At 36.3% G+C, this 19,356-nt stretch overlaps 2 protein-coding genes, 1 long non-coding RNA gene, 1 other non-coding gene and 2 pseudogenes across 6 annotated transcripts; 4 read left to right on the top strand and 2 right to left on the bottom strand.

Moving 5' to 3' along the window:
* The first annotated feature begins 1,297 nt into the window (after positions 1-1,297).
* Positions 1,298-4,472, top strand: LOC147481609 (L-ascorbate peroxidase, cytosolic). The gene is made up of 10 exons (XM_086575493.1): positions 1,298-1,414; positions 1,504-1,632; positions 1,708-1,882; positions 1,974-2,039; positions 3,019-3,067; positions 3,365-3,450; positions 3,604-3,683; positions 3,850-3,952; positions 4,043-4,101; positions 4,205-4,472. Exons 2-10 carry the CDS (start codon positions 1,514-1,516, stop codon positions 4,218-4,220), a joined length of 753 nt encoding a protein of 250 aa, XP_086431619.1. The 5' UTR covers positions 1,298-1,414; positions 1,504-1,513; the 3' UTR covers positions 4,221-4,472.
* On the top strand, positions 2,614-2,694 carry LOC147481610 (small nucleolar RNA SNORD36). Its single transcript, XR_015207056.1, has one exon. It is a non-coding gene; the product is annotated as a small nucleolar RNA SNORD36 (small nucleolar RNA).
* On the bottom strand, positions 4,434-6,220 carry LOC147481608 (uncharacterized; annotated as a pseudogene). The gene has a single exon (XR_015205471.1). The product of XR_015205471.1 is annotated as an uncharacterized LOC147481608 (transcript).
* Positions 6,221-6,399: 179 nt separating this feature from the next.
* Positions 6,400-12,943, top strand: LOC147481607 (BTB/POZ domain-containing protein At1g04390-like; annotated as a pseudogene). Its single transcript, XR_015205470.1, has 8 exons — positions 6,400-6,411; positions 8,217-8,691; positions 8,805-8,924; positions 9,008-9,453; positions 9,911-11,062; positions 11,509-11,661; positions 12,152-12,712; positions 12,806-12,943. The product of XR_015205470.1 is annotated as a BTB/POZ domain-containing protein At1g04390-like (transcript).
* Positions 12,944-12,955: 12 nt separating this feature from the next.
* Positions 12,956-15,535, top strand: LOC147481606 (U11/U12 small nuclear ribonucleoprotein 35 kDa protein-like). The gene is made up of 7 exons (XM_086575494.1): positions 12,956-13,543; positions 13,609-13,692; positions 13,910-13,980; positions 14,380-14,470; positions 14,551-14,626; positions 14,848-14,926; positions 15,165-15,535. The coding sequence occupies exons 2-7, from the start codon at positions 13,662-13,664 to the stop codon at positions 15,303-15,305; spliced, it is 489 nt and encodes a 162-aa protein (XP_086431620.1). The 5' UTR covers positions 12,956-13,543; positions 13,609-13,661; the 3' UTR covers positions 15,306-15,535.
* An 868-nt stretch (positions 15,536-16,403) lies between these two features.
* Positions 16,404-18,415, bottom strand: LOC147481605 (uncharacterized). The gene is made up of 2 exons (XR_015206169.1): positions 18,125-18,415; positions 16,404-16,767 (listed from the first exon to the last, which is right to left on the bottom strand). It is a non-coding gene; the product is annotated as an uncharacterized LOC147481605 (long non-coding RNA).
* Positions 18,416-19,356: the final 941 nt, after the last annotated feature.

Below are 19,356 nucleotides of genomic sequence, written 5' to 3'. Positions count from 1 at the left end.
CTTCTTGTATACATTTCCTGCATTTCTCTCAAACCAAGAAATCCTTGTGTGGGAACTCCCGTCACAATAAGCTGAAGTTTGACTAAGCTGTAGGTTTCAATTGGTTATCAGGTCCTTGGCTCCTTGCACGTTGCAAGTTTGCAACTGATTTCTTTGGGTCCATCAGCCGTCTGAATTGAATTTTAAAGTGGGGACAAAATCGACTGTTGACATGTAGAGGGGGTTCACAATTTTGTGTGAAGGCCGAAGACTACTTCTCCCAACTCCCAAGACGGCTTCTCGTCCGGTCGAAACCAGTTTTTAAGGTCATAAACTCATAATATTGGACTGAAAAATTTGAAGCCACAAAAATATTTTGAAGCAGAAAATCTCATATTAGTAAATATTAGTAAGAGTGGAATTCGAGCTAATCAAGGCGAGCTTCACTATTCTCAAGCTTGGCTCGTTTATTAAGTGAGTTTTGAAAAAAGTTCAAATTTAGCTTATATAATATATGAACTAGCCCGGATAGTTTGCTTATTGAGCTGAACTTTATCAAACTCATTTGTTATATGACCTATAATATAGGCTCAAATTCGGTTTATTTATTTATTAAATGAACGAGTTCGAGCCGAACCCGAATTGCTCGACTCAAATTCCACTTTTACATATTATAGAGTATATATACTAATAAGTGGTTGGTTTTGGATCGGAAAACATGTCCCAATCCCATGCCTATGTCCCACGTTGTGGTCCAAGAGTGATGGGTGGTCATGCAGTCAATAAGGATGCTAGTGGATCCATGTTGCTTGTGGGTTGTGGCAGTCAATTTAGCTCATGGGCAGTAACGAAGGTAGAAATGAATATCTTAAACAATTTTTCGGTTTATGTTACTTTTTTGCTGAGGAAAGTGGAATTAATAAAGTGTTATTAACCATGTGATTAGAATCGGCTCCAAAGCCAAGGTGATGATATTGTCAATTTGATCATTATAACGTTTGTAGAGTTAGTACGATGATGGTGATTTAAATTTTAAAACTCGCGTAAAGTCCGTGTGCAAAACTGCAGCCTCCGAGAGTGGTTTATGAAAAGTGTATGTCCAGTGAAAACAGCGGAATCCTGTATGGAAGGAATCATTTCCAAATGAAACGCGTTCACACCTATCAGTCCAAATACACACATTCTAATGTAAAATACCTACCTACCCTCGTCATACATCTCACCCAGCACTTAAAAGAGGGGATATTTCAGTACTTTTAACATAAAACTCACACCAACCAAGAATTCCATTACAAAGAAACAAGATCGTAGCCGTTAAAACAGGGAAATCAAGGGTTGAAAAAAACGTCTCTAGAACTTTCCTTTTCTAGAGCTCTTTCCTCCTCTTCTTATAAATACCACCTCGTGACAGCCACACTCTCATTTCTATCAAAAGGTGAGTGACGATCCGTCAATCGATCGTTCTTACTTGTTATGTATTTGATTAGATCTGACGGGGGGGTTTTTTTTGACTGTTTTGTGTAGGTAATCAAAGATGGTGAAGTGTTATCCAACAGTGAGTGAAGACTACTTGAAAGCAGTAGAGAAAGCTAAGAAGAAACTGAGAGGATTTATTGCTGAGAAGAACTGTGCTCCTTTGATGCTTCGTATAGCGTGAGTTTTTGAGGTTTTATTGGGTTGATCTGTTGTTTGGTTGTTGATGATGATGATGATGATGATGATGGACAGATGGCACTCAGCTGGAACATTTGATGTGAAGACAAGGACTGGAGGACCTTTTGGGACTATGAAAAATCCTGCTGAGCTTGCTCATGGAGCTAATAATGGACTTGATATTGCTGTTAGACTTTTGGAACCTATTAAGGAACAGTTTCCTATTCTCTCTTATGCTGACTTTTATCAGGTATATTTTTTTATTTTGGTAATTTGGAATGTTTTTTGTGTTTTAGATGTATATTGATTTGGTTTGATGTGATTTGTGAATGAGTTTGTAGTTGGCTGGAGTTGTTGCTGTTGAGATCACTGGAGGACCTGAGGTCCCTTTCCACCCTGGCAGGGAGGTTAGTCTACTTTTCAATCTTTGCTTTCTATTTTCCTTCAGTTGAAAATGAATTATGATGAGTTAGATCTATCCACGTTTAGTCATGTTGTGTCGTTGTTATGATATTTTTGTTTTTTTTTCATTAGTAGTCATATTGCTTCTAGTTTGTAGATCAAGTGCTTAATGAGTTATTGTCAAACTTGAGCTAATTTTGAGGGTGATATGCCCCTCTTGAGTTTGTTCTACTTTGAAACATAGACAATTGAATTTATTTTGCTAGGAATGTCAGCTTGAAACGTTTGATAGCAATAGGTGGTGTCTGTTTAGGTAGTAGTGATGTTTGATGTAGTATCTAAGGGTGACATTGTATCAATGAAATGGGCTACGAAACCTCACACTGGGAGGACATGTTAACAATATATATTGGAGAAAGTATCTTCAATGTTTGTGATAATTCAATGAAGTGATCGACCCTTCAGAAAGTGGTAATCTCTCAAGTGTTGTTGGCGTGTAATTTGTAATTTTTATCTGAGGGTTCAGAAATGTATGCATCATATTTAGGATGTGCCAGACCTAGGCACAAGAAATGATCTGAGCACTTGATGAATGATATTGATAATTTTCTGACGTCTCTATGAAGCTTCTAATATCGAGCTTTTTAAAGCTGATGCTCAGATCTGCACCTTGATAAATAAGAAAAAAGTGGAATGGATGAATGCATTTATTCAGCAATTGTTGTTTACTATGACACTTGGTAACATTGGGGAAAAAGGAAGAGCTTGGGGAGTGTATATTTGTTCAACCTGAAATCTGTACTGTTAGGTCGTATCAAGCTACTATCTTAAGATCTTTTCGTGCATCAAATAAACTAATGTGAACAGGAGATTCTTCTTGCTATTCTATACTTTTGAAATTTGTTCTGGTGTGTTTTAATTTATATCCTTAATCTATTCATACAATGCTAAATGTGTGATTGAAAAATTGCCTCTGATTATCAGGACAAGCCTGTACCACCACCAGAAGGCCGCCTGCCCGATGCAACCAAGGGTGAGTTTCCCCACATTCATAATAGGTTGTCTAGGTCTATAATCATTTTCCCACTGATTTTACAGTATTAAATGCCATCCATTTCTCATTATGCTGACCAGTCTTGTCTGATTCTGTTAGTCATGATGCAAAGTTTATTCATACTTATGTCCATCTTTGCATCAACCTGTTTTAAATGGTTGTAGGGACTCTGTTACCCGGCTTCTTTTGGTTTCCATATTAGGTTTTGTTTATTATATTGTTTTTCTTAAGTTGATGAAATGTTTGTTTCCTTGATGAAATATGTTAACATTTCAGGTTCGGACCATCTGAGGGATGTCTTCGTCAAACAAATGGGTCTTAGTGATCAAGATATTGTTGCTCTCTCTGGTGCCCACACCTTGGTTCGTGGATAATATACTCTTTTTATCTCCATTTCCTATTTTCTAGCTTGTTTAGTTCTACTGTGGTGATTGACGCAATTGTGCTTCCTGTGCTGTATAACAATTAGTTTGTTACTTCCTGAATTTTGTTTACATATGTTATGTATCCAATAGGGAAGGTGCCACAAGGAGCGCTCTGGTTTTGAAGGGCCCTGGACTGTCAACCCCCTAATCTTCGATAACTCTTATTTCAAGTAAGATTTTTTCGGCTTTGAGATAAATTTTTCTTCGATTGAGTTGTGCTTATGTCTTTTCCATCTTTAAAAATCTGTGATAATGTTACAAAATCGATTTTTTCTGTGATTAGCTCTCTCTGGATGCATGTACATATAAAGGTCATCATTTTTATTGTTGCAACAGGGAACTATTAAGTGGAGACAAGGAAGGTCTTCTACAGCTCCCATCTGACAAAGCTCTTCTTTCAGATCCATCCTTTTGTCAACTTGTTGACAAATATGCAGCGTGTGTGTTCCATTGTTTTGAATGGTCTATGCTGATATTTTGTGTGTTTTACTCTCTAGGGGGTTTATGATGGATTTTTATTGACTTTCAGGATGAGGATGCCTTCTTTGCAGACTATGCTGAAGCCCATTTGAAGCTGTCTGAGCTGGGGTAAGTGGAAATTATTGCTTTGTGGTTCTGTTTATCGCCCTGCAAAGTTCACTTTTACTCTTTATCTTGTTTTCAAGCTGCTAACGAGATGCTTTATTTTCAGGTTTGCTGATGCTTGAGGAAGAGGTTTCCCTTTTGTTTTAGGAACAAAATGAAAAACTGATAATGCAGATTGTAATTGGGGTTTTTGCTTCTAGTGATTTTTGGTATGAGATATTAAGGATGAATATGAATATGGTAGAACAGACACCATCATGAAACATTTCAGTCTGGTTAGTAAATGTCTGGTTAGTGTTCAGGTGTTCAGCGTTTCGAGAATAAATCAAAGACACTATGTGGTCTTATGAATTGTATTTTGTTATTTTGGCTTACCTTCATTTTTGTTTGCTTGCTTTCAATTTTGCTCGACTGGAACAAGTTTTGTTTCCAACCTTCATTTCTAGTGTTGAAAAGAAACCTTTTTATCCGCAATCCATAAATTATGTACTGATTCAGTATGCTCATGGGATATGATCAGAGTGTCCAAAATTTATAAACTTAGGTACTTTGAGTGCAAATCTAAAAGTTGCTAAAAGTCTAGGACTATATGTTAAATCTTTTTCTGATAAAAGTAAGCCACTTCCAAAAGCTGGTAGGAAGGAGACGAAGGACTTCGTTCCTACGTATGACTGTTATTATCATGTACAAATCGTATGTATTAATGTCCTGTGGATGAAACAAGGCAATGCCTTCGAATATTAACGTCATGATTTACATATTTAGTCGCTTGGATGCTAATCCTTTCGTCCTAGAAAGAATGCATGGAGAGAGAATTGGATTAAGATACTGAACTGTGTAGGGCTGTCAGTGGAAATCGAAACTGAACTAAATTGTTAAGAAAATTGAGAACTCAAAACCGAACTAAATCAATAAAAAATATTATAAACCGAATCCAAATCGATAAATCAATAAAAAATATTATAAACTGAATCCAAATCGATCCGAACCGAAAATTATAAAATTAATTAAATTTTAAATTAAATTAATTAATTTTAATTACATAATTAATAAATATATACAAAATTAATCATAAATATTATTAAAATATCACCAATATTTTATCATTTCGGTTTCGGATCGGTATAAAATAAATCAAATTATTAATCGAAACCATTGACAGTCCTAGAAATATGAGCCCGTCTTTGATTTAAGTAATTTACCGTGTTTGCTTGTTAATTAAACCACACGGAAAACATGCCGGATAAACAGTAGGGTATCTTTGAAATCTCTGCTGGTGCACTCGCCGTTTTGGAGTGACCAACTGACCGTCTATGATAAACACTGTAAAAAACGTATTGGGTTCATTAGAGGTCTCAATGCCGTAGTTACCAACCAAAAAACTAAAAAGCAGACTAGTATAGATTTTGCTAAGCTTTCTGTAACTTAGTCATCTAAAAGATCTCAAACAAGAAAAAATAAAAACATTCATGGCTGCTGATTGGTCTAAATTTCCAGGCTTTGCATTCCATTGGTCGAGTCTGTATATCTATAAAACCACGTACTTAAACCCCATAAAAGGCGTAAGAAACCCAAACCTCTTGACAATATAATTGCAAGCTTTATACAGCTTCTGTTTAGCATCTAACAAAATATGAAGATGACAATATAAGCCCCAACCCTAATTTCCCATTCTCATCACCACCTTCCACAACAATATTCCCATTTTCAACTCTATTACCATTCTCCATTTCTTTTCTTCTTTAAATGGACTCTTCCCATAATTCCAATAGTACTCTCTATGTTTAACCCTATAATCTTCCATTAATGCCCAATAGTAATTTTCATACACCTTAATCTCTAATTTTAATCTACGATACCTACGTCTAATCACTTCTTGTCTAGTCAAATATTCAGATTTACTTAGTATCAAGTCTTCTTGTAATTCATCAAGTGTGAAAGGTGGTGGTGGTAAAGCTGTTGACTTAATGGGGTTAGGTTTTTTGTCTTCTGTGTCACTACTTGTTGTTGGGTTTTTGAGATGAACCTTGTTGGTGTTGGTGTTAATGGAGTGGTGCTTGTTAGAGAACCCATAGGTGGTGCACCTTAAGCAACGGGTGTGAATGGTTAAGAGATTTGGGGGTTTTATAAGTTATAGCCATCGAAACAAAACACGGGGCACAAACTCTTATCACCTGAGAATCCCACATCGTGCCTGTTCCGGCAAAAAACAACACCCATTTTCTCTTATAAAAACCATCCTTCACCTCATTATCTGATTCATTCTCTCTCTTCACGAAAAGTAGAGAGATATAGCCATAGATGGATATAGCGGTGCGTGTGGGGTGGTCGCACTGAGATTAGAAAAATTCCACTATTATATAACTAATTGCCTAGAAATATCTTCAAACTATAAGGACCTTACACTCTCCAATTATTTTAGCAAACTTCTACTACAGGATGATGATGATCACCAACTGGTTAACAAATGTACTGTTTCAGAGTTACAAATGACATTTTAAAGTCAGTTACGTAATAACAGATCAACTAGCTTATCCAACATTTTCCTCCTTCACCACAACAATGTTAATTGTTGTCCCTCATTTTTTTCTTCTTTTTGTATTGATAAGACGAACAAATTCTGCAACTATAACGTGAAACTTAGGTGCCAGTTTACTTGCTGAGGAGATGTTAAGACCTGCCTTCTTCAAATCCCTTGTGACGTGTTTCTGAGCCTTTTCAAAGTACACAGAGCATAGAGAAGGTTCAGTGGACCTTAATATTGGTTTGCCGTAATGAACAGGTCCAGTATGTTGACTGTAGAAAAACAAACAATACAAAATTTTAGCAAACAAAATGTGACCAGAAGGGAAAAAACAAAAAGCAAATTGAAGTACTGAATCACACTATACAAGTCTTCAAAGTGGTTTAAGCCATTCAACTCCAGTGCATAAAATTACTCTCCTTAAACTGGAATAATAAAATTTGAAATATAAAAGAACCTATATGATATGAATCTCTTGGAGATTAATAGCCAATTGTAATACAGTGAACACAAGGGAGTTCATCAAACAATATTCACACAGTTATGCTTTAATGATGTTGTTGACTAGCTTGCTAGCGGTTATGTTTCCTAAGTCGTTTGGACGACTTGACCTTAGGTCATATGCACAACCTGTTTGTAGTCTAGACACGTGGTCTGACACAAGTGGAGGGTACTGACAATGATTTTACAAGGTCTCGACTTATATTTTGTGAGATATATATATATATATAGTTTATATGTACGAATGTCTTACCAAATTTTTATTGGAGAATATCAAATTATTCACGAACTACCATATAAAATTATAACTGAATTAAACCCAATAGATTCAAGTCCCAAATAAATCTCGTTACCAAACTTACTGACTGGGGGATGCGAATTTGCATTTTATATGATCTTTAATATTGGCGAAAGGGGTTGTTGAATAATTACCACTCAGTTATGACACATGTTTCAATATTAAAGATAATGAAATAAAATGTGGTCGGCAAAAAGAGGTTATTGAATAATTACCACTTAGTTATGACACATGTTTCAATATTGAAGAGAACAAAATTAAATGTGGTCGTTATGGATTTATAAATAAATTCATAAATACTTCAAATAAATCCACCTTACTAGGTAATTTTTTAAAATTGATATTCTAATTATCAAAATTGATTTGAAATTGAAAATCAAATTATAGACATGTTTCAAGTTAATTTATTCAAGTTAAATGTGATGTAAAATATAGTTATATTTGTCAAATAACCATCTCCAGATATTGTGTATTTGTTTTTTCTATTTTTACAAGTGATGAAAAACAAACCACTTCGTAAGATACTAGTGGAAAATGTACGCGGCTAGTGGACCGAGCACCACACATCGGTCTGCGCTCGTATTTAGAAAAACAGAAAAATGAAATAATTAGTTTTGTTGTAGAAAATTGAGTAAGCCTCAGAATAAATGATTGTCGTTGAACCGAAAAAGTGCAAAGGCACACCCAGCAAACAAATGCTCTCAATCTCATGATAATGAAGGAAGGAAATGGCTATTCGTTCTATTTCTGCATTTCATCTGATACGTTTTGCTTCTCATCTAACTTTTGTTAAAGCTTGAATATTCATGTATTGCTTTTGATGGATTTCAGGATTCTATTGCTGATATAGTGTTGCCACTTATTGGAATTACTAAAACCAGGAATGAGGCATTACTTGGAATGACAGCGGAAGTAACAGTAACGTTTGTTGACGTTTTGGCCAATTGTATTCCTTTGCACCGTTTTCCTACTTGCTATCTTCTCCACAATCGTCAATTGTAACTCCATCTGCTACTGGTCTGGGAAATTTTGAAAGAAAGCAAGGCTGTAGAATGTATTGTATATTGTTTGCAGGGATTTATTGATGGAAGTAAACCATTTGAATGTTTTCAAGAGATGGCATCTCTTTTGGAGACCGTATTGTTGCACTGGCCTCCCTCCAGGTACCCTGTTTGGAGTAATGTAAAATTGATGGAAGGCTTAGGAGGTATATGTACAAAGACTGATTCTTCTGTAGAAGTTGCCGTGTTGCAGGTGTATTCTGCCTTAGGTAGCCACCACTTTCTTATGGTAATTTCTTTACCGAGCATTCTGAAATGCACGTATAGGTAGATCTGCTACTGTGCCTTGCAGTAACCACTATTTTTTTTTCTTTCATATCAGCTCTGTGTGGTGACGGGGCCAAGAAGCTCCTTGACAACACCGATGATTTTGCATTGCATGGAAAGCTCACAACCTCAATTTGTGCGAGTGAAGGCGTTCAAGCTTGCCTTATGTTTAGCGGTATGAATCATTTCCTGTTTTTGTGATTGTGCACCTTTGGTGTTTTTTATTTGGGAAATAATCAAGGGTTCCTTAATATGCAGAGATCAGAACAAGGATGGTTAACAATTGCGAAAACTTGTTGTGAGTCAGTTGTCAAAGCCATAATTGATGCATTGGGTGGATGGAACTTATGCTCTGGAAAGGTTGCTACCAATCAAGTGCCTCTCCTTGCTCTGGCATGCAAGCTAGCATCAATAACTCATTGGTCTGGAGAACATCATGCTTACTTTTGGAAGCTTGGGGTTGATAGAGTTCTTCTTAATCTTCTTGTAAACAATTTTTACAAACGTAAACAACCTGAAAGTGGCGCGTCACTGAAAGAATTAGCAGATGCAGCACGCAAGGGTCTTGATGCTAATTATCTTTTAGTTTTAAGGCCATATATCTGGGATATTCTTGGATGGCTTGCAGCACACTACTTGGAAAACTTCAACCCTGAAGCACAAGGAAACAGCCACTCGCTTAACATTCTAATCACCTGTGGATGGTACCTTTCTCTCCCCAAACAATCCTGCACTTATTGTTTCTTGTTTCAGTCCAGCAAGTGTACATTCATTGATTTTTGTTGGGCGGGATTGGAGTGGTCTGTAACCAATCCCCAAACTTTCCTGTAGTTGAACATTGACCTTTTTTTTGCTGAAAACATTTACCTCAGATGATAATTAAAAGCTGTTCTCAGTCCTTAACACTACTGAAAAGGCAAGCATTGTATTCCTAATTTGGGCTGCTTTACCTTTCAATTATTTTCATTATTGATGCAGCAAGCAATGTTAAAATGAAGCAGTAGCCATTGTGTAGCCTTGGGGACTATTTTTATTTTTGAAAAACTGCTTAAAATGAATATTTTGTTCACAATTTAGAATTTCCAATTAATGGCGCCGGTTAATGTTGTATGTCTTTGGAACTGAGAATGTTAATAATGCTTGTTCTTGTTTCTTTGATAGCTTGATACTGATGGACGCAGTTCAACAAAAGCGCCAAGTTTCTCTGGAAGCATCCAAAGTGGAACCTGCTTCTAAAGCGGTTCTGCTAATGATCCATTCTCCCTGCAAGTATATTGCATCCCAAGCTACATACATCTTATCTGAATTATCTTCATACAATGTGGAGGTCTATCTGGAATACGTTCTTGGCACTATAGATTCCCGCAAATTTGGGGCAAATTTCAGTGTGGTGAATAAATTCCAGACTGTCAATGATTTGATAGTGTTGTTATGTGTATCAGTTTTGCCAAAGTATCGTAGCTTTATTATTGAATATGATGGCATAATGGTTCTGTCAACCTTTACAGCGTGGTGCCTGAGCAGTAATGCAAACGATTCCCCTAGTCCGCATTCTACGACGTCCAATCACAATACATGTTGTACGCTTGACACTGAAGATTGGGACAGTGGAGACACTATTGTTTTTTAGCATGTGGGGGCTAGTTGAATTGATACGAGACTGTAGGACTGTAGCAAATCATGGTGAAGTAACCTCTAGTCAATTAGCTGGCAGTGTGACTCTTGGAAGTTTCGATGTTCAGACTTTTATTGATAAATTGCAGACTGTCTCCAGTAGCAGCTCTAATAGTTCTGGACTTAGATGGTGTGCGACACATATTCTTAGGTTTTTTGGCCTTTATGGTTTTCCAAGCAGATTTGGCAGAAGGATTGGGAAAGCACTTTATGAAAAGGAACTTGCTGACGTGCATTTTAAGCTTTTCAGTGGGAAAGTTTGACAGGTCATGGAGTCATTCTTAAGGTTAGATGTCCATCCTTGTTTCCATCTGTGGAATCCCCTTACATTTCCAATGGAACAATCTGTGATGGATCTTCAGTGGGACAAGATACTGAGAAGCCATGTAGGAATTTTCAGAGAGAAGTTCGTTTATCTGCCCAAGTTGATCAAAATTTTCTGATGAAACTGTTGGAATTTGTTTATATGGGGTTTGTACAAGTGGATGACGATATTGTGAAGCCACTCAAAATGCTCGCTAGAGGCTGTGACTTCAATTCTCTATCTCAACTCCTCAGCAGAAATTGTCCAAAGTGGGGAACTAAAGTGTCATGCTGCGACTTTACACCTGCTCTTGGACCCTCTGGACTCCATTTTTGGTAGGGTCTTCTTTGTCTATAAATTTTAGTTTGCAATCCAGAGAACCATATAATTATCTCCTAAATTTTAATCAAAGTGCATGTGTTGAACTTGTATGGTTTGTACTATCACTTTGCTCTGTCGTTGATCTGGTGAGTCCGATTCAGCCACCAGATGACTCGATGACCTGAGTTTGTTGAAGCTGTACAATTTAGAGTTCTATTCGTGTGCAGATGATCTGAATTCTTATTCCCTATGCGACTGTTGTGGTATATGTGCAACCAATTGTATTTGGTTAGAAATACCAGGTTGCTATATTGGTCACCGTGAGGGTACACTCTCCGAAGATATATTTTTTAATTAATCATACGTTATGACCAAATTGTGTTGGTTGTTACTGTCTATAGAGGAAACTTGTTTGTAGTAACCAAAATGGTGGTTCTAACTTTCCATGTTTATCCTGCAGTGATATGGTCGTCGAAGCTAAAAACGATGAAGCAGTGGACTGGACTTGTAGATATTGTTCTCTATCATCACCACACATGCATGTCCACAAAATCATGTTGTGGTTGAGTTCTGACTACTTTAAAGCATTGTTCCAGTCAGGAATGCAGGAAAGGTGCCACACGAAATTAACATATACTCAGCTGCTATTCATTTTTTATATGTGTATACAGTACCCAAATAAATGCTCAAAGTTTTTGTTACAAGATGTTTTTTAAAAGTGTGTTCCACCTAATATTGTAGTCACAGTCTATATAATTCATATGATGTGCTTGTGTGCAAACCCAGGTGGCATAAGTGCCAGATCCATCCGTACTATTAATAGGCCTCAGCTTGGGAGCTCTATTTTTTTAATGTTGTTGGAACCATGTTTCAACGAAGTGCCACTTTCATAGTGAAACTTTACTAATTGATATATTTATTTAAAACTGTTTTGAATAGATAAACACGTCATCTGGAAGCTTGTGAAAATATTGACCCAAATGGCGAAGCCGTTTAGCGGACTAGATTTCAATAACTTACATATCAGATATGCATTATTATAAATATGCTGTTAGCCTCTCTTTAAGTTCATGTTTTTCCTGTGCTCTTCTGTGTCTGTGCAGCCATTCACACAACATAAAGGTTCCAGTCGGTTGGAAAGCATTGTCTAAACTCATCCACTGGTTCTATTCCGATGAGCTTCCAAAACCCAGTTTGGGATGCATATGGAATAATATGGATGTTGAGGGTCAGCTACAAGAGTTGCATCTGTATTTAGAACTGTGCTGGCTTGCTGAAATTTGGCTCTTGGAAGATTTTCGGGATGACGCCTTGAGAGTGGTTGTATCATGCTTAAGTTCCAACAGGTACTTGGCTTTGAAGATCATTCAAATTGCCACTGAACTCTCTCAATGGGAGATAGTTGAGGTTGCTGCAGACTGTATCGCTCCGTCCTTTCCCCATCTACGTAACTCTGGTGATCTGGAATTTCTAAATGAAGAGCTGGTGGATATAATACGGCGTGTGCATGTTCGGCCTTTCTCAAGCTGGTTACAGTGACTATTCTGATTGAACCAATGTGGCTGTTAAATCTTGATACATCCAAGAAAATTCTTTCAACCAATCCCTCTCCTTTTGTGATATATATATGAGAACTACCTGTTGATTGCTGGGGTTTTGTAAAGGTCAGTAGTGAAGTCTACAATCTCTGCCTTCTTGTTTCAGTTACAAATAGTATGTACATATTCTAATTCTTGTAAATTTATCTACTTTTGCAGTAGCTTTGAAAACAAACGAACATTAGGGATGAATACAGCGTGGAAATCATGCATGTGCATGAGTATAAATACGCATCCACAATTTAAACAAGTACACAGGGATAGTAAGGTCAATATACTTACATTATGGGTTGCAGGATCAACCCTTGTTGACACCAATGAGAAAAATATGTAAAAAGACTTGTGTTTGCAGTCTTCTTCAGCTTATTTTAGTTCCATTGAAAACATTCAGTGTTTTGTATTGTTTATGGTTGTGTTTGGTCAATGAGATAACCGTTTTTTCTGGAACTTGTCTAGAAGTTGATTTTGTAGAAAGACCAGATCGTTAAAGTCGTGCATTTTAGCTTTGGATATCAGGGTTTCTGAACTTCTGAAGTAGATGTCATGAGTTAAGGCTGGTTGTTGAGGGTTCAGCATCATATATACTCCTAGCCTCCTAGGTGTGAAGTAACTAAGCAAGTCACTCAGTCAGTTGCGTAGGGAATCAAATAGCTCAGGATCGTGCCTACTGGTTAGCCATGAAGAGAATCCTTGAGATAAATCACATAGCATAAACTGATAAATTCAACGTGTGTCCGATGTCCTAGCACCAAGATAGCTCTCTCTTAGCATCTTAGCATTTTGGCATCTATGCCGATTCGTACCACCCGATTCAATCAGGAAGCATAGACGGAACGGACATTCTTCCTCATGATAACGCCGTTTATAGAGCTCTTCTCTGTTCTTCAGCTGGCCTATGTATGTAAACTCTCTTTTTCTCTCTTTTACTTTATTTACTTGTACTCAAAATTCATTCTCTACAGATGACCCCTTTGGAGATGCAAAGCTCATTGGTGACCTGGGTAAGTACGGGAAGATGAAGAACTTGTGTTTGGTTCGACATATTGGTGAGTTTGACTCCCCTACTATTTCATTGTGAAACTTTCCTTGTTTCATGTTTGTCAGTTTGTCCTTCTATAATAATATAATAATTATATTTAAGGTGACTAATCCAACACTGTCAAAAGCATTGCATTTGGTGCAGTATCGGCCATGATATAATCGGTCCTCTTTCCCTTGGCATAAGGTCTACTTTTGAACTTCATGTTAACTTATGATTTGCAGTAACTGGTGCATCATGTGGTTATGCTTTTGTGGAGTTTGAATCTCAAAGAGAGATGCGACGTGCATATCAGGTGCCTTCACTCAAATTGATAGATTTCACTGTTTCTGCATTTTTCAGCTTCGGGTGATAATTTTGCCACTCGGGTTGTGCTTTTGTATTCCTGCAACTTTAACAAGAGTTTTCTGGTTGCAATGAAAGGCCTTTGCTTGTTGCTTTAGGCAGTTCCACCATCAAATCTCTTTTAATGGAAGGACATTTTTTAATTTGTATATCTTCTTAGATAGGGATTTTGGTGGAGGGGCTTCTACCAAGACAACCAAGCCCCCTAGAAAGCATATTAGTGGTTGGACAAATACATAAAAAATTTCTATCATGTAGAAATAACATTATTTTATCCTTCCATATTTAGTATCCTTTCTGTAATTACTGCTAATAACGGTTTTCTTACATTGTCTTCTTCTGTGTGCAGGACGCTGACCATTCCATCATTGATGACGTTGAAATCATTGTGGATTATAACTGGCAGCAACTGATGCCGAGTTGGATTTCTCGAAGGTTAGGTTAGTTACGAATTTCTCATTTTTACATTGTTTGTATACTCATCGTATTCATAAGTTTTAACCTTATATTCCATCAACAGGAGGTGGCCTTGGTGGTAAGAAAGAGTCAGGCCAGCTTCGTTTTGGAGGACGAGAGAGACCATTTCGAGCACCACTGTATGAACTTCTAATTGATTTACTAATTATTCATAGATGCACCACTCTATGTTTGGCTGCTGATACTATAAGATCCCATCTTTGGTTTCTCTATGGCGAAATCCTAATAGTCTTCGCAAAACTTCATCCTTTCGTCCTTTATCCTCCTTGGCTCCTTGCAATATCATCTCAAAGGAGAATAGACAACATTTTATTTACATATTGTTTCTCTATATTAACAGGCAGCCAATTCATTATGATGATCTGAAAAGGCTTGGTATTTCCCCTCCCCAAGAAGGACGGTATCTAACACGTTTTGAGGTAACGCTCTCTGCTTTCTAATCTTTATATTGGTAAACATGGATTAAGTGACAACGTGGGGAGAACCGAGAGGTAGATGGCCACAGTTTTATCAGATGAAGTCAGAGTTGGTCTCCTAACTCAGTGTTTGATCCTCATATGAGCTTCTGATGAAGCTATAATTAATCTTAGTAAGGAATTACTGGATATCGTCCTAGTACCTAAAATAAATTTGTAATTCACATTGCTCATGGTATAGGACCCTTCACCTCCTAGAAGACCAAGAAGCTCTGTGGATAAGGACGAGCATTCACACTCGCACAAGCCCCACAAACACAGTAGAGACTCCAGTCGACATGAAGGAAGAAGATCAAGCAGCAGGGATCATCTTTCAGACTAGGTGCAAGAAGTCTTGCTAGGGAGAAGCAAGGACATGACATATTAACACTATTGCAAATTTTTATATCCTTTCTGTTTCATGTCCTCTCAACTGTACCTTAGATATTGTGAAAATAGAACAAAAGTGTACTGAATGGAGGAAGGAGAAAATAATTGAACACTTGGCTCGGCAGTACTTAAACGCCATATTTCAGGTTGATTTGAATGTGATGCGCCATATGTTTTCAGTCATCTATTTATTTTCCTAGCTGCCGTATACATGCCGTAACTGTTACTTATTAAGGACTTCAAATCTCCACATCGAAAATTATATTAGATATTGCAAAAGTGTAGCATTTTGTTATAAAAGTGTAACTAAATGGTTTAGCAATTAGCAGTAACTAACAGCCTTGATCTGTTAAAATGGCAACTAAATGAGCTTAAACTAAATGAGCTTTTTGAGCGAGATATAGAGAATACGTACGTGAATTTGGTAGCTTATCTTGAAGTGTCCAAATTTGGATGTATTACGAAATGGCCCAAGTTTATGAGAGTTAAAGCATTATGAACGTTATCTCTTGCAAGGTAAAAAAAAAAGACTAGCAAATAACCATTCCCTTTGCTCTGACTTGTTCTAAAAGTTTGACCCATCTGTGTCGTTTGTCTCTGAGAAAATTCATGTGAGTTCACTTGCTCCTCAATAATTGAGGTTTTAGCAAAATAACTTTCAGTGCCATTGCTTTCTGCCAACAGCTCAAGTGCGCTTACAAAAATACAAAGTGATATTAATTTTTTGAATATGAGTTATTGCTAATACATGAGTTGTCAACTTGTCATCTCTATTAATTTCTATTAATTTTGTAGAACGCAATTGACTTCCTATATTATAGAAACATAGATACCATTTCATTATTAGCAGAGGATCAGAAGTTCTTTTCACTTGCAGAAGATTCCCAAACTGAATTCGCATCTGACAGTCGCAAAGACAAACCAATTCTACGCATTCCTCATCTAATAGCCTCACAACCAAACTAATGGGTAGACATTCAGATACCGGTGGTATATCCATACAGTGGAGGTGATAAAGGAAGTGCTGCTAAAATCTAAAAGTAACAAATGCAAATTATATCTTTAGACAGTTGTAGGAATCAAGAGTACAGTGATCGGTATGGTATCAACATTACAAATCATTATGCCAAAGAAAATCGCAGCACCCTGGACTTCAAACAGAATTCTCTATACAGTTTGCAATATTCATCATAAAAAGCTTAATCCCTATAAGAATTGCGTGTAGTAGATGTATCTTGTCAGTAATATTCATATTTTAATTCAATCAGTTAACAATCTGCTCCACTGAAGAAAGATGAGTCGCACCATCTGTTAGTAAAAAACCACCAACTATTCCACCAACACTACTGCCCCTTTATGCTTTCCGACCCAAAACTGCCAGCAACTCCACGCCTCTTATATTTAGTTTGTGCCACCTGAAAGTAAATGTCAGAGTTCAGTAAATAAGTGAGACACAAATTATAATGTCACAGAAGCGAAAATTCTTTAAGCATAATAGAGTGGCGGGTGGCAATAATTTTCCAGAGAAACGCTGCTCTTATACACATAGATATCTGAGCAGATAAATTTAATAATTCCTCACTACCTGATACATACAATTAGGACCAAAATTTACATTTCTTTTTATATAGCTAATTCCGCAAAACAAATGATATGTAAGAGGTGTTGGATCAAAATTCCCTCCATATAAAAATGCAGAAAATTGGGTATAGGTACACAGACGCAAATTTCTTATGTTCAGAGGAAATAGCAAACTTTTGTTTTGTTTTTCCTCCATAAAAACTGAAATTTGACATCTGTCTCAAATTTGAGGCTGACTTTTACAATTTGACCTCTTTTATTAGTCCCAACTAAAGAAGCCAACTACCAACAAAAAAAAATACTTAACCAAATCAGTTACAAAAGAGTAGTGGGTTAATCAAAATAACTAAAATTCATCCAAAATCTACAAATTTCCAATTAAAAGTGAGATGAATTTCTAGAGAGACCAAAACAATGTGGAAAACATCAACTTCAAAAACGGAAAAAATGTATGTTGATTACAACTAATTTCAATACAGCTTTAACAATTTAAAATGCATCTCTGATAATTTTGAATATCATGTTTAAGTTTTGTTTGATGTAATTCAAATTGTGAAATTGTGAAAGGACAAATGGGTTTTTTTTATAAGACAATTGTATTATTTGATTGCAATCTTGGAGCAATACACACGCACCCTTGCCTGATGAGTGGCCTCGATTGACACACACACCTACAGCTTGTGCACATTAGATTTTCGTATTATTTATTTGTGGAAGAAATTTGCCGTTACAAATGAAAGGGTAAAAAGGAAAAATAATAAGTTTTAAAAACAGTTATTACACCCAAAAAGTGACATGTTGTTAAAATTGGAGTAGAATCAAAAGATAATATTGGTCTTTCTCTAGACAAAAAAGACACTAAAGAAAGTGTCTAGATCCCAATTTCTAGTATAAAAATGGGACCGCAAATTTCTACCAATATACCTAGAGTGTTTGTTTAACTAGTAGACGAGAGTTTCTTTGATCTGTTTCTTTACCATACAAACACGTAACAATATCTGTCTGTTTGCCCATCTATCAGTTACTAAACAGAATTCACTTGTTTCTTTTGTCTATTTTTAGCAAAATAAGTTTAGGAGTCACACGCTCCTGGGGACAACAGGGTGAAAAGCAACACATTAGAGACAGAGCAATTAGATGTCAATATGCAAGAAATAAGACAGGGAAACTTAAAGAATAATTTCCAAGTACCTTAGAATGGCATGAAGCCTATTCGAGAGTTACGGCAGGAGTTTGCCATCAGTCGGACTATTCAGTTTCAATTGATTAAAAAACTTTCTCATCGAAGTCCTACGGGATGATGATGATCCACCAACTGGTTAACAAACGCAATGTTTCAGAGTTACAAATGACATTTTAAAGTCAATTCCGTAATAACAGATCAACCAGGTTATCCAGCATTTTCCTCATTCACCACAGCAGTGCTAACAGTTGTCCCTCCTTTTTCTCTTCTTTTGTATTGATATGACGAACAGATTTTGCAACTATAACGTGAAACTTAGGTGCCACTTTACTTGTTGAGGAGATATTATGTCACACCAAAAATTTCAGACAATATATAAAATAATGATATTCAATCGTCTGAAAACCCGGGGTGAAACAAAACCCAATACCCTATTATCAAACACAATATAAAAAAAACTGAAATCAAAAGAAAACTAAAAGAAACAATTCTTCATCACATTATTAAACTACAAAGAAACTAACCAACTCTATTACATTTGTCTCAAAACAAAACCGTACACTACAGAAAAACTTAAACTTGAAGACTCCAAGAACAACTTCAAATCACGTGTCCTCATCCACTGTATTAAACCATCTATGTTTCCAAGAACACATCCACGTTACAAGACAATGCAAACATGGGTCAGCAAATTGAATTTGCTGGTATGAATAAGACTAAAAATATAAAATAGTATAGCAGTATATTCAAACTTTCAAATCAAGAAATATACTATTACAATCATTTCAACTTGGAAGATAATTTAGTTCCGTATTCTCAAAACGGCATGCAATTTCTTCCAAAGTAAGAGTTCAACCCCCAATATACATTTTCAAGAAATCTCATATAACAATATTCATCATTCTCACTTTCTAAAATAACTAATAATATAATTACCACTTATATTTCACTTATTACATAGACATATGATAACTTATTTAAATATGAGTTTGATACACTTTACTTTTAAGCCAACACGTCTTCTTAGGGTAAGACAATGTTTATGCATAAAAAGTTAATAAGTCCTACTCTCCCGCAAAACAAAGTTAGATTTCTCAAATGTAATCATTTATAATATACATCTATTTTACTCTCACTGCAACCATCATGGGTATATATAATCTGACATAATATATCGTCAATATTAATATTCATGTCACACCACCATATCCATTGTATCATAATATATCACAAATATTAA

The sequence above is a fragment of the Coptis chinensis genome, chromosome 8, assembly GCF_015680905.1.
Source record: "Coptis chinensis isolate HL-2020 chromosome 8, ASM1568090v1, whole genome shotgun sequence".
In the NCBI taxonomy this organism is placed as follows: Eukaryota; Viridiplantae; Streptophyta; class Magnoliopsida; order Ranunculales; family Ranunculaceae; genus Coptis; species Coptis chinensis.
Note: the sequence above shows the minus strand (reverse complement) of the source record. Positions and strands in the feature narration are given on the sequence as shown.

Bases quoted from the DNA above. Each gene is read 5' to 3' on its own strand.
- LOC147481609 (XM_086575493.1), top strand. From the start codon at position 1,514: ATGGTGAAGTGTTATCCAACAGTGAGTGAAGACTACTTGAAAGCAGTA. The intron at 3,068-3,364 runs GTGAGTTTCCCC...TTAACATTTCAG, and splicing joins CCTGCCCGATGCAACCAAGG to GTTCGGACCATCTGAGGGAT. The intron at 3,684-3,849 runs GTAAGATTTTTT...TTGTTGCAACAG, and splicing joins TTCGATAACTCTTATTTCAA to GGAACTATTAAGTGGAGACA.
- LOC147481606 (XM_086575494.1), top strand. From the start codon at position 13,662: ATGAAGAACTTGTGTTTGGTTCGACATATTG. The intron at 13,981-14,379 runs GTGCCTTCACTC...TTCTGTGTGCAG, and splicing joins AGATGCGACGTGCATATCAG to GACGCTGACCATTCCATCAT. The intron at 14,927-15,164 runs GTAACGCTCTCT...CTCATGGTATAG, and splicing joins GGTATCTAACACGTTTTGAG to GACCCTTCACCTCCTAGAAG.